General features: G+C 33.1%; 1 protein-coding gene across 1 annotated transcript in view; it reads right to left on the bottom strand.

Annotated features, from left to right (window-relative positions):
* LOC128241432 (protein Wnt-1-like) overlaps positions 1-12,444 on the bottom strand; it is a 44,823-nt gene extending 32,379 nt beyond the window's left edge. The window contains exon 1 of the mRNA XM_052958350.1: positions 11,324-12,444. Within this exon, the coding sequence (XP_052814310.1) occupies positions 11,324-11,409 (86 nt within the window). The 5' untranslated portion in view covers positions 11,410-12,444. The remainder of the gene's footprint in view (positions 1-11,323) is intronic.
* Between the last annotated feature and the right edge of the window lie 1,651 nt (positions 12,445-14,095).

Genomic DNA, 14,095 nt, shown 5'->3' with positions numbered 1-14,095 from the left:
CAAACAAGAAACAGCTCCACAAGACCACAGTGATTTAAGAAAAGGTGAGCGATTTAGGGCTCTAATCTTACTCTCGACAAAAACCAAAGATCATAGTTTATATACCCTGAAACATAAATTATAAAAATAGAAATACATAAACATTCACAAAACATGCAATTTGATTAAAGCCCATCTCCCAAAATATCCTGAAACCGTAACATGTGCAATGTAATGTCAATGGTTATGCGCTTTAAAGTTCTGATTTATGTGCCAAGGGTACCGTTAAGGCCCTAAATCGCTCACCTATACACAAGATAACAAACATTATGCACACACGTAGGATATGAATTGTAATTTGATGATGAATGTGTGTGCTTTTTTTATGTGTTTCGCGTTGATTTGTCCGTTTGTCTTTTGGATTTTGATCTTACTGTCAGCTAACACTTTCAAAGTACGGTAAGGAGTAAGGTAAGGGTATGGTGTAGCCGTTGAGTATTCATAAACTACAGTAAAACTCGATATGTCAAAGTCGTTATGACTTAGGGAAATACGAATATTCAATATAACCGAAATACAGAAAGTGTTAACCGAAACAATCGGAACAAGTTCGATATAACAGATTTCGACATAGCGAGTTTCGACTGAAGTTTAAAACCACTTTGATTTTCTGTTTCGCTGACATTTCCAAGACCTTTACCCTAATTACAATATGTGTATGTGTTTGAATGAATTGCTATTTAGTGACGTTGTGTGTCTGTTCGGCCGAAACATTGTGCCTTTACACATGGTATTCGTTAACTATCTCCCTGCTGGACGTGTGTGTGTATTTCTAATTGTACAGTCAAACCCGGTTGGCTCGAACTCGCTTGGCTCAATTTCCTCGTTGGCTCGAACTTGATGTAAAGGACCGATTTATTTCTTCTAAATGTAAGCATTACCGCTTGGCTCGAATTTACCGAGGCTCGAGGAAATTTCGCCGGTCCCTGGGAGTTCGAGCCAACGGGGTTCCACTGTATTTACGCATGTTGCATGTAAACTAGGACTGTTAACTACTCTAGAGGAATGAACTAAAGAATTTGCTTTTAATTGATTTTAGATAACACTAATAAGTGCCGATGGATTCTTGGTTATCTTATTGATATTCAAAATGACAATACCTTTTAAATAATACATATGGTATCAAGAAAATTCAGGCACAAACTTACATATTATGGCTCAGTTGGAGTTGCCCAGTCTAACGACTGAATTAGCAAGAAGAAAATACATGCTAGTCTGTTCCAGGCACAAAATTACATATTTTTTTATCATGGTTCAATTTGAGTTGTAATGTAATTTCTAACAACAGAATTAGCAAGAAGAAAATATATGCTGGTCTGTTGAATGTAAAAAACACTCTATTAATTAAAGAGAGACTAGAAACCAGCTCGTTCTACGTGCAAAACTTCAAAGAAAGAGTTCAAAAGGAGTGATTTTGTTTCAAAAAGAGGTGCATCAATCGTTGGCTCCGTTGATGTACCGAGTTTTATTGTGATATTTTCTTCTCAGAAACTGCCTTTGAAAAAGAACATTTATATACTAGAAGTTCTTTCATTCTATGTTGAAAGCTTAGCGGTCCTTTGAAGTTTATGTTACTCAGATGTGCAAAAGGTATTATATCTTACTTCAAGGTGTACCCGTTTCTTTTGATGCAAAGTATTGTGCCTTAAATCATTAGTAAAGAACAAATAAACAGATGATGATTTTTTTTTGGTATTTTTTTTTACTTTTTGAAGGTTTTCCTCTAAATTTCAAAATTCGTTGTTCGCGCAGTTGAAGTAGAAAATTAGTTGTAGAAGCAGCATATATTTTAAAGGAATTTTATTGATTTTAATTATATTCTAATTTTTGGATACAAACCAAGGTAAAGAAATAAGGTTTAATTTTGAATGCCTTACTTTTTAGATTTTATTTAGCGTAGCTCATGTTAGTGTGTTTAGTGAAAATATCAGTTGATCTATATTTAGAATAGTACATTTACTTCTAATATACTCATAATTACCATTACAAGTTTATGCAGTAATAATAAAAAATACGTCTGACAAAGTTGATATATTATAAAATATTACTTTAATTATTTATGTCAAACAATAAATACAACACATTATATGTTTAATATGTTAAGCTAAGGGCTTAGTGCAAGAAAGGCGTAACTTCGTATAAAATAGCGACTATCTCGATATTCCACGGCAGGATATTGCTCCAACCGGGGATTTAGTGCAAGAAAGTCGTAACCTCATTCAAAATAGGATGAGATAGGACTATCTTGTGCTGAGCACTCAATATTCTACGACAGAAGGTTAGTGCCAGACTGTCGTAACTTCATATAAAATAAGAAGGATTACGACTATATTGTACTGAGCCTTAGATATACTAGGACGTTTTTAAGCAGACAGAAAATTGGTCATAGCGAGGGCTCAGAGCAAGGAAGTCGTAACTTTATATTAAAGAAGGAGTTACGACTATTCTGCGTTTAGCCTTCGATAAAGGAGATATTTTTGGACTCTACTGAATAATTTATACCGGGGCTCAGCGCCATGTGATCGTAACTTCATATAGAAACAGAAAAAGTTATGTCTGTCTTACGCGATGCAATCGATATGCTAAGGAAACATAATTCCTAGAAATCCACTTGTTTTGAAAACGGTAAATAGTTGTCGTTCGCTGTTATCCGACTTGCCAAGTAGTTATGGAATTTTCGGTCGAACGTGTATTGTGGTTTGTTAACTTGCCTTCTCTCTTCCTTTAATCAAAATCTTGCCAACTGCTTAGACCAGTCTCCGCATATTTATCAATCTCTCACAATGCAAGAACTATCAATTGAATAGTAATATCATGCTTTAGAATTACTTGATATGTTGATGATGTATGTCAAATGCATCCTTGATTGTTTTCTTAAAATGTAATTTAACTGGGTAAACCGTAGATTTCTTAAATTATCGTTGCTCGTTTTAAGTACATATCTGCTAAATTTTCTCCAATTTTATTTTTTCCCCTATTTAATTTAAATTTTGTCACATTCGGTGTCATTTGACATCCATTTAAGACTTAATTATCTCAATTAAGCTCATTTTCGTAGTTGATGGTGCGTATTTCCGATATAAATCAATTTCTATAAACCTAATAGGATTGTAAATGCTCAAAAAAATTGCTAGCAAATAGTCCCATATTTGTTTTATTCATACTTTGCATGTGAAATTTATCATTTTTGATAAATTATTGGCTCTTTTTCCATACCAATTTTCAACTTAAACAATTATTTTCCATGCTTTTATTTGAAATGAATTTCGTAGACCGTTAAACATCGATGAAATTTGGTTTTGAAACGGGTTTAAGAAAATAAATCGTGTGAAAATACCGAGATAAAAACTTTATGCAATGAACACAAATTTATCAAACTGACATTCAGTTAACAACATGGGTCAATTATTCTAACAACAACATGTTGATCGATCGATCGAAAAACTCAAAAGTAATTTACTTAACACATACATGTCAACTACATATGCTGACTACAGACCGATTTCCGAAATATCGACTTATTGGCGTAACCGCAAAATTATTAATCTATCACATAAATGTCGACTTACTAACTACAGACCGATTTCCGAAAAATCGACTTATCGGCCATGTGAACGATCAACATATCGACCCTACTATCCATCGACCGGGCGACTACTAAATAGTTGTGCAGTCATCAGCGACTGGGCCTATTTTCACATAAAACATCTTAAGTGTAATATCGGTATGTTTTTAATTAGCAAAAGAATCGGCTATCTCTGGCGGGAAGATATTTTTTCGTTGTGAAACTGGTCCTCGATGTAGATTCAGTTCCAGTCGATCGATATCAATACCAACTACGATGTACTAGTCAATAAATAGTTAGTGGAGTGTTCTGTTTTGTTCTGATAATCATTCAAGTGTAATTAAACGGATATACGGTCATAATAATGTTGAACAATAGATTTACCGACTTTTCGACTGAGTGATAATTACCCCCCCCCCCCCAATTCACACACACCGATTCATGCCTGTATAGGTATTCGAAACCAGGAGCGGTTTGAACGAGGAATTGATCTGTCTGTCTGTCTGTTATCAAAACTGAGATCGGTAAAAACGATAGACTGCCCGATTCTTTTTTTACCGATTTTACCAATCGATCGGTTGACTGATCGCTAATTCAAAGAATACACAGACATGTTCATATTAATTGGTATGCTTTTGCAACTTGAAGATGTTTGGCCGATTGACAGACATGTAAACTGAAAGTAAATGCGCCTACATATTACATCATAAGTTAATGATGCAATTTTCTTTTAAGATGAGATCAACAGGCAATTTAGCTACAAAGCGATTGAAAGTCAAAAACGTAAATACCATTGATATTTCAACAAATTCCGAACTAATAGTTATTATATTTCTAACACTTGCTTATTGCTTTGAAAATATAAAAGAACGTTTCTATGAAATGTTGTTTTTATTATTTTGATTTAGTGTTGGCTGTATTCGTTCGAGTTTTATTATCCCGCAGTCAATAAAGCTTTCAAAATGGGGTAATAAATCGAAAATCATATAATACGAATTGGGCTGGCTGTTCGCTGTAGGTATTCAAACCAACTTTATGTGAAGCTAATATTACAGACGTAACCAATTTAATAAATATATCACATTATATCAAATATTTTGGTATCAATTTTAACATGATTTTAAATATTGCTGTTGACATTTTTTCCTTCGCAAAAAAACTATTGGATAATATTTAGACATTCAAGTTCGAACCGTTTCTGATGAATGACTGAGTCATAACGATGCTTACCAATAAACCATATAAAGTAGTTGAGTATTATTATTATAAAATTAATACGGAATAAATGTCAGGTTAATGCATGAAAATAATACTAAGGTATTTCTAATAACAGGTGTTTATAGTTTAATAAAATAAATAAAGTATGGGAATGAAACCTATTTTATTTAAAGTCTTTCAACGGCATTTTAAGTGGACATACACGGGCGTATCATAACGACCAGTTACGCCGATATAATTGTGGATAATTTATGTATCGGCCAAAGGGCTTATCAGTAATATTATTTCATTTTTTTGCTTGACAATCAATTGGGCATATTTGATCTCGTTTGTTTCTAACTGGCATTTAATATATCAAAATTAAAACAAATGTTTTGTATATACATACATAATACGGATGTTTATTTAACAAAACATTTATTACTATCACTACTATTATGATGATTATTATTATTATTATTATTATTATTATTATTATTATTATTATTATTATTATTATTATTATTACCATCATCATCATCATCATCATCATCATCATCATCATCATCACATCATCATCATCATCATCATCATCATCATCATCATCATCATCATCATTCTTATTATGTTGTTTTAATATATGAATGATTTCAAATAATTTGTGAACAAAATAAAAACATATCAAATTAAATAGAACAAATTTGTAATAGTGATATTTCTAATAGATAACTCAAGGTCACCATTCGGTAACGACAACAAAAAGTGAAAATTTAACAAGATAAAACTCCATTCTCCCCCCGGGGCCAAATCATGTCATGTGAAATCGCATCAAAGTTATCAAAATCGACGCGCTCAGTGCAGAGATAGCATCGTTAGCTAATTTTGGCAGGTCATTTAATATGAATCTAACATTTTAGGTTTTTCCCATATTTAAACATTCATTTTCTTGATAATATTTAAATGATGTTTACAGACTTGTTTGTACAAATTTTCATAAATCAGTCAGTAGAACATCTATATATGGATTCTAACCTATTTCATATGATGATCAATACTATTGATTTATGTACACCTATTTTAGAAGAACACGTGTGTTTTGTTTATTTTACACTTGTTAGTCTGCATGAAAAAATAATCTATATATAGGAAATCCAGTCATTGGACAGGACAGAAAAAACTAAACATCCAAGAACGCCACGTGTAAATTGTTAACAAAAAATTAATCTTAACTCAACTCAACTCAACATCTTTATTTTCCCTATCACTGGAGATAGTCATGATATATATACAGGGCTGGCATTAAAATTGATCTTAATTGGATCTAAGAACGATGTAGCTAATCGGATTACTTGTTATTAATAACTGACCAATAGAGTGAATGAAGTCAATAATGTACGACCCTAAGATTTAGTTAAGTTGAATATTGAATACCACCCCAGGTCAAAGGGAAAACTACATGAAAATTGAATAGTACACAATGATAACATATAAATATATTAATGTATACAATGGTTGTTGGATTGTTGTCCTAATATGTGACTTATTATGTAGAATTGTCTATGAACAATTAAACCATTTTGCATGTATAGCATATAAACATGTTCTACATTATTAAAAAGATAAAATATATGTGAATTTTACCGATTTTGATGTTGTGACGGATAATTGATTTTAGATAGTCATACTGAATGCTAGTGTACTTATTTCGGTTATAACCCATATAATAATTGTCGACGTCATTTTTGAGTTCAAACTGGTGTAGATTTTGTCCAAGATTATTGATTTTACATAGAAAGAATAGTTGAACAATACATCTTAATCTCTATATCTTACTTGACATTCTACATGCAGTAGGTAAATAGCACAGACATGCATCCAATAAAATGTAATAATTCGCCGTTGAGAAACATAGAAAGGGTCTAGTAGTTAGGGCTGGCATTCAATGCTGATCTTACATGGATCTAAGATCGATGTAGCTAATCGGATTATTTGTTATTAATAAATGACCGATATAGTGGATGAAGTCAATGATGTATGCCAATAAGGTTCACTTAAGTTATGTATTAAATACCAACCCTAGGCGGATCAGTGGTCTAGTGGTAACACACTTGACTGTCAATACAGGGATCGCTGGTTCGATTCTCCGCCGCACCACTGAACGAATACTTATCGTCTTCCGGTATTGACGTTAAATGGGGGTCCCGTTATAGTGCTATACACTGGTGCACGTTAAAGAACCAGGATAGCTCTAACCAGGGTTACATTCTGTATGTGCACTTTGCTCCAAACACCTTAAATGACTAACAATCTTATCGGACCACTCGCCGAATGGGTAGGTCCAAGTGCGAGTATAAATAAGCTAACACACCCAACAAACCACCCCTGGGAAACGGGAATTGAAATGAAATGTAATTCAACTGTGTGAAACAGAAAGGGTTTTGTAATAGGGCTGGTATTCTACGTTGATCAAAATTTGATCTAAGAACGATGTAGCTAATCGGATTACTTGTTATTAAAACTGACCAAAAGAGTGAATTTGTATAATAAATAACATCCCTAGGAAACGGGAAAATGCGTTGCTCTCGACCAATATTAAAAAACGTTCCCCATACACAAATCTCTAAAGTATGATGACATTGCAGAATGTACAACAGAGATCATCATCTAGCATATGTCTCCTACATTTTGGCGCAGTTACCCAAAGTTCAGCAGTCAAACATTAATTAATTCAATAAAAGGCCATAATCTTGACAGCTCGAGTTGGGTTTGATACTACAATGCACCCAAGTGCAGGGTATTTGATCTCGTTCGATGAAGAATATCAGATATAAACTCATTCTATAGAGTCTCATTGTCTATGTAGAAGCCATTGACAATTTGTTAATAGCTGACGCTTGCTGCGCTAGCCGTATTAAATTTGTGTTGTGTAACACAATCTTTGCATTCTCATCAATGTTGTCATCGAATGATAATTCAAGGTCCTTAGGCACACGAAGATTGATAAAATAGTTCCTGATTATACAAGACATTACTAATAAATGTATTGTTTAAGTATGTTTTATATAATTACTCATGATTTTCCATCGTCATAGATGTTAAAAAATACAGTTGATATCATTCTGAGAATTAAAGACATAGTGGTTAGTGGGGTGGGGGAAGCTTGGAGGTTGGGTGCTAGTTTTAGGGCCTTAGTTTTCCTCTTGGAAAACCCTGAATTCATATTGTATATATATCGACGCATAAATAAGAACTAGTATTGCATAAATCATGTAATTTTAACAGTGATAATGGATATAATGCATCAGTCAATTGTTACCCCTCCCCAATGGTCCGGGGAATAGCGGGGACTTTGACCTTCGATGACAAAATGCTGGTAAAATCCCCGCCAAATGCCCCCTTACCCCAGGGACATACTAGGTAAGGCCCATTCCCCGCTATTTTCGGCGCGAAAACAAAACCAACGCATTCAGTCGGCAATGCGGGGCCACCTAAAAGGTTAAAACACGGTCCACTTCCCCGCTATCCCCAGTATACCCCCGGACCTGAGGGTCGTGGTTACAATTGACTTTTACATAAGCCTTGTGAAAAAAACATCATACTATTTTATGTTAATGGCGAGAATTAAATGTTTAAATGTAAGTACTTGTAAGATTATGGTCTAGGTATTTTTGTTGTTGTTTTGGGAGGTTCTTTATATATAAATTCAATAGGAATAGTTCATGTATATCATCTGTTCAACTCGTTAAGATTCTGCCACAGAATATTATCTAAATCCGATGGCTTGATTTCCAATAAAGAGAAGTGTATATATTTCATGCAGAATGGCAGATCAAAGACAGAATATAATATGGATTTTTCTTAACTTCTAAACTCAATAATCTTGGACAACATCTAAATCGGCTAATATTGTTCTGTCGTCATAAATGTCTGTAAGTATAAGCCGCAAGCCCTGCACGGGTAAAGTGCTCAAATTCAAAGAAATGATGTCAGTCAATAGTATAAGAATTTTAGCTTGTTCATCAAATGTTTATGTTTAATGTATACATCTATTAATTTGCCAAGTCGGTAGACTCACCGATGTATTCCGTTTTTATTGAATTTTAGATGGCCGAGAAATCGTTTTTAGGGGGGGGGGGATTTTCTTTGACATGTCAATCTTCATAATATGGACACGTCCTTGTATAATTTACAGACAGTATTTAACTATATTATTCAACTGTCATCATAAAACTTAAAACGCAATTGAGACAATTAATCGGTAACATAGATTCCGTTGAAAGCTGATAACTCATTTTTCACATTAAAACAACATCATTTTGATTCCTTGCTATATTAACGTTTAACGGAATTATTATTTCAAATAAAAATAGGGCAAATGTATTTTGTGTGTGATCAACCTTTTTGACCCCTTCTTTTAATGTATCTCTTAATATAACATATTTGTGAATGTATGGGTAATACTTTGGAACTATTCTAGTGTTAAGTTATTAAAAAACTAAAGTCAATGTCCACTTTTTCAATGATTCGATTGAAATTTCAAAAAATACTACTGGGTAAAGCCCTGAGGGCCGTTCTCCTACGGGTTTTAGGCGTAACTTCAAATATTTTGAATCTGTATTAAAGTCACGAATGGCAACACGTTGATTGTTGTTGTTCCACAAAGTTTTAATACTGGTTTAAGTTCAATCCACTCAAATATGTAACAAAATAATGAAAATATGGCACTAAGATAATTTCAATTAAGACTAAAATCCACTTAGATCCTTTTTTCTTAAACGGGCTCCAGGAGGAAGCAAGCATTTAACCAAAAACCCTGTATAAAAGTCGCAACTCTAGAGCACAAAAGACACTCGACTGAAGACACAAAACGTACACAAAATAACAAATACATGTTGCTTAAATCGTGTTTTCTTTTCTTAAATAATATGTTGCGGTTATAATATAAATTCTAAGGTACGCTATCTAAATATTTCATTCAAGCTTCACGTATAATTTAAACTATTTAACCATTTATTGCATATGAACATTCGTGAATCCAATTTGATTATATCATAAATAAAAACGATGATTTGAAAAAGTCACACAGCGTACAATACATGTCATTGTTGAAAACTTGATTTAAGAAGTATTATTTTCGGCTGCATCGTTAACATCGTACAGATATGCTCTAGTCAATGTAATACAAATATATGTGTATATTAACCTGCTTAAATGTTTTGAAATTATTATATTTACATATTGAAAATCAAACCACAATAATTTGTTCAACAGTTTCTATCTTTGAATTGACATTTTATATGTAATATTACTTATTGGATATCCTGCCACTTGATGGGTCAAATCTGCGGTAACATTTTATACCAATTAAAATGCTGTAAGTAGGTATATTAGTCACATTTTCTTACTATGTTATGAACTTCTATCATCTTATTTTTTTAAATTGAACTTCAATTTGAAAATCTGTATGACAATTATAACAACGTATACGAAAATGAAATACATTCACCTGACCTGATTTTTCATTTCGGACAAAAATCGAAGTCATGAAAAGTCACATATGACCAACACCATCCTGGGGTCTTCATCACGCATAGTCTCATGTCTGAGTGTAGACTCAAGTGGCAAAACTGCAAACCTTCATTTCATTGTAATTTTCTTTCTAGTTTAGTATTGCAGATTAAATTTGCTGAATTATATCACTATTGAGAATGTAAGGATTATTCACATTTTGTTTTGTAAAACGACTGGATTAAAGATCATTGTTTCGTAATTGAATTAAAGTGCCTTTCTGAGTCTGAGTCTAGACTTGGACTTGAGACTGCTCGTAATCATGGGCCCTGAAAATCTCAAGTTTACTTATAATAAAGAGGAATCTTTCGGAAAAACAAACAAAACGTTAAGTATATGCATTGAATAAGAATGCTCACTTGACAGCAGTGATGTGACACTGCCAGCGTATCTTAGCACCGACTAAAGAAGTATTTTTTTCAAAACTCATGACGTCATATTTAATGAATACGAAGGACATGATAGATATCATGATGTTCGCCATCTTTTGTCAACAAAGAAGTTATATGTTAAGTTCCACATACGTTCAACAATCTTTCAATAAAGTATTCAAATACAAGAGAAAATATCGCACCGGGACGTTACTGTGAGTCCTGGGGCAGTGGATACGAACAGTCTCAAGTCTGAGTTTAAGCTCAGTAGTCATAGGGCAAACTTTCATTGTATTTTCCATCTAGCAAACCATTGATAGTGATATTTGCTGAAATATATTACTATTTGAGTGTTCTACTATTATTTAAATATATTTATGTAAAAGAAATTGAATAAATATGATTTTTTGTTCCATCATAAAAACTCTTTTCTGAGTCTGAGTCTAGACTTGGACTTGAGACTGTTCGTAATCATGGCTCCATGATGCCATTAACGTAAAATCTGTATCAACCACGAAAGAGTAGAATGATTACACATAGGACCCCGTACTTAGGGTAAAACTAATACAAAAAGTCGACTCACCACCACTGTGTCCCCTTGTGTCGCCGTTTTTTGGCGGCGGCCGTTTGTAGGAGCAGCAATAGCAGACACCAGTGGAGAGCACTCATGTTCCCAGCAGTTCCAACTGACTTCCGGTAGCCTCGCTTCCGGTACCGGTCGGAACCATTTATACACGTGGTCGGCGTAATTGGAACAGTAATCTGGTCCACTGCTGAGCTTCTGATTCTGGGCGCCAACTTAGCCACTCTTAGTATATAATCCTTTGGGCTCTTTCTATGTTTGTTAGCCGCAATTTTGGCTTTCAGAACACTTGACTTGTGATAGTATGTGTTTTCCTTAGTTGTGTTTGAAACACAAGCAATTAATGTTTCGTTTTTTGCGCTCCTCTGACGTGTTTCTGGAAGACGTTTTGTTTTATCCTTTACACACTTGTTATTTGATTTAATTAATTAATCACCAAATAATCGTTAGAACTTTATCCCTCGTTATATTCGTTATTCATACGTTATAGCTTGATAATAAGCAAGGTTCTAATATAACGTTTCGGTAAGCTCCAAGTTTATTGCTTCAACCAATGTTGACGAAAAATTTTGAACTGATCTTGACGAAATATTTTGAACAACTGCCGTCAGTATCCTTTTCCCGTTATGAGTTCAGTTCTAAAAAGTATTGAAACATAAAAGGAAATATTATACACGTCAAAAGAATTTAAATTTCTTTTATGTAATATATCAAGGCTAATTATTGAGTAATATATGCATTTTTAAAACTCATTTGCAGTGAGAAAGCAAGTTTTGTGCGGAAAGTAAAATCGTTTGATGACCATTTTATTAACCGTAACTCGCTACTAACGAAATAACTATCCAATCTCACTGTTTCAATTTCATTCAACTATTTTATCCCCTTTGATGTCAAGCATTAGTCAATTTCTAAAACTGAAGTCGGACTCAGTGTAAACCGCAAATCGCGTATTTCTTTTTTAACAATTTAAAGCCGTTTTTTAGTTATTTTTACACCACTTATATCAATGGTTAAACGGTTAAAAGATTTGAAAATTGACACACAGTTTAACTCCATTAAGGTACTATTTTGTTAACTTTCAGCGAATAATACGATCAGTTTCGAGTTGCCCTTTTAAAGCTTGTATCCATGTTTTGGCTAATTAAATATTTGAAGACATCAAAGTTGCGAATAATGACAAGACAGTCGTTAATGTGCGCTCCTTTTGTTCAAAATCTTATCTTTGTCAGCTCAATTGACTTCGGGTCAAAGAACAGTTTTACAAATCTATCAGCCAATAATTAAATTAGACTCCAAAAGCGTTACGCGCAAAGAAAAAATGTCTTTTCTGCCAAATAGAGTTATGGCACGCGAATTCTTGTTTGATTCGATGAATGTCCATTTAAAAATGTATACAAATATTACTGTATAGTACTTAATTGCCGTTGAAAGTTAATTTAAAATTGTGTTTATTTAGTACGGTTAACACTATGTTAAAAAACATCATAAACTATTTTCAACAAAGTATTAAATTATTCTTTTCCTAAAATGAAATAGTCTTTCGATCGTAGTTCATCTACTTTACTGATAGTTTAGACCTTGTTTTATGATATTTTTTTATGATGAAAATGTGTACGAAACGCCGCGGTCTTTTAGTCTGTAATTGATACACTTCAATTTTAAACGCTTTTTTGGAATATTATAATATCTCTCAAATAAAAAAAGCACAAATTAAATATTCCAACAATGTTGACACTGTATCTTCGAAACGAACTTAAGGTGATTTTTCTGATGTCCGTTGTTTTGTGTTTTATTGTATACTAATTTAATGTAAAACCGTTAAAGACACGTATGATTTTAGAAAAATCCATCAAAGCAATGTAGGCTATTTGGTCGAACTGTGGCATATCGTATGTTCCAGAAAAAGAAGGCAACTCCAAGTTTCCACATTTCCGTAAAATATTGTGCAATTCTTGACTCATTACAAAAGTAACTCATTAATTAATTAATAATTAATACCTGAGCGCTAAATCCGAGTAGAGCTCGTTACACATAAAGTATAGCAACCTGTTAATTTCATGAAAACATTATTCATGTAATATACACAATTTAATTGCATTTCCTCGCGCGCTTAAATACTCAAGAAAAAAAACATAAGCGAATTTGTAGGGATTGTTCGTTTATTGGAATTTTATGTGCTCGTTTTATATTTCTAGTGATCCTTTTGTAAACTCCAGAGGTGAGACGGTACAACAATTCTTAGCAAGCCTAAAGGCATATCAGCAACACATTTTCATTCATAAAAATGTAATCCATAAATCCCTTTTACCAACAACACTCGTTTTATTCACATAAACATTTTCGCTGTTAATATCCACGAAGAAAAAAATAATTTAAGATTGACAGGAAATAAAACGATGAAATATTTGTGTATACATTTTTTCTTCATATTTGCGAATCGAATAATAACACTCACATCATTAGTATTAACATATCGTTGTTATATCTTAATATTTCTTACGTAATCGAAATTCCTTCAAAGGCGATCAATCATTTTAAGATTCATTTTTTGTTCGATAAAAATCGGTTTTAATTCATGACCGACGATATCCAATAGTCCATAAATGATTAACACACAATATACCATCGGCAAAAATTCGGGTCTACGTATCGCTATTTGGTTTGCTGGTTTTCGCCACCAAATATCGCTCTTCCGAAATATGCTCCGCCTCCTTTTTCTATTCTGGAGGTCAAATTCCCAATATATAACTCTTATCATTCGTAAACATTAAT

The sequence above is a fragment of the Mya arenaria genome, chromosome 7 (assembly GCF_026914265.1).
Source record: "Mya arenaria isolate MELC-2E11 chromosome 7, ASM2691426v1".
Taxonomy (NCBI): Eukaryota; Metazoa; Mollusca; class Bivalvia; order Myida; family Myidae; genus Mya; species Mya arenaria.
This window is presented reverse-complemented; position numbering and strand designations above follow the sequence as displayed.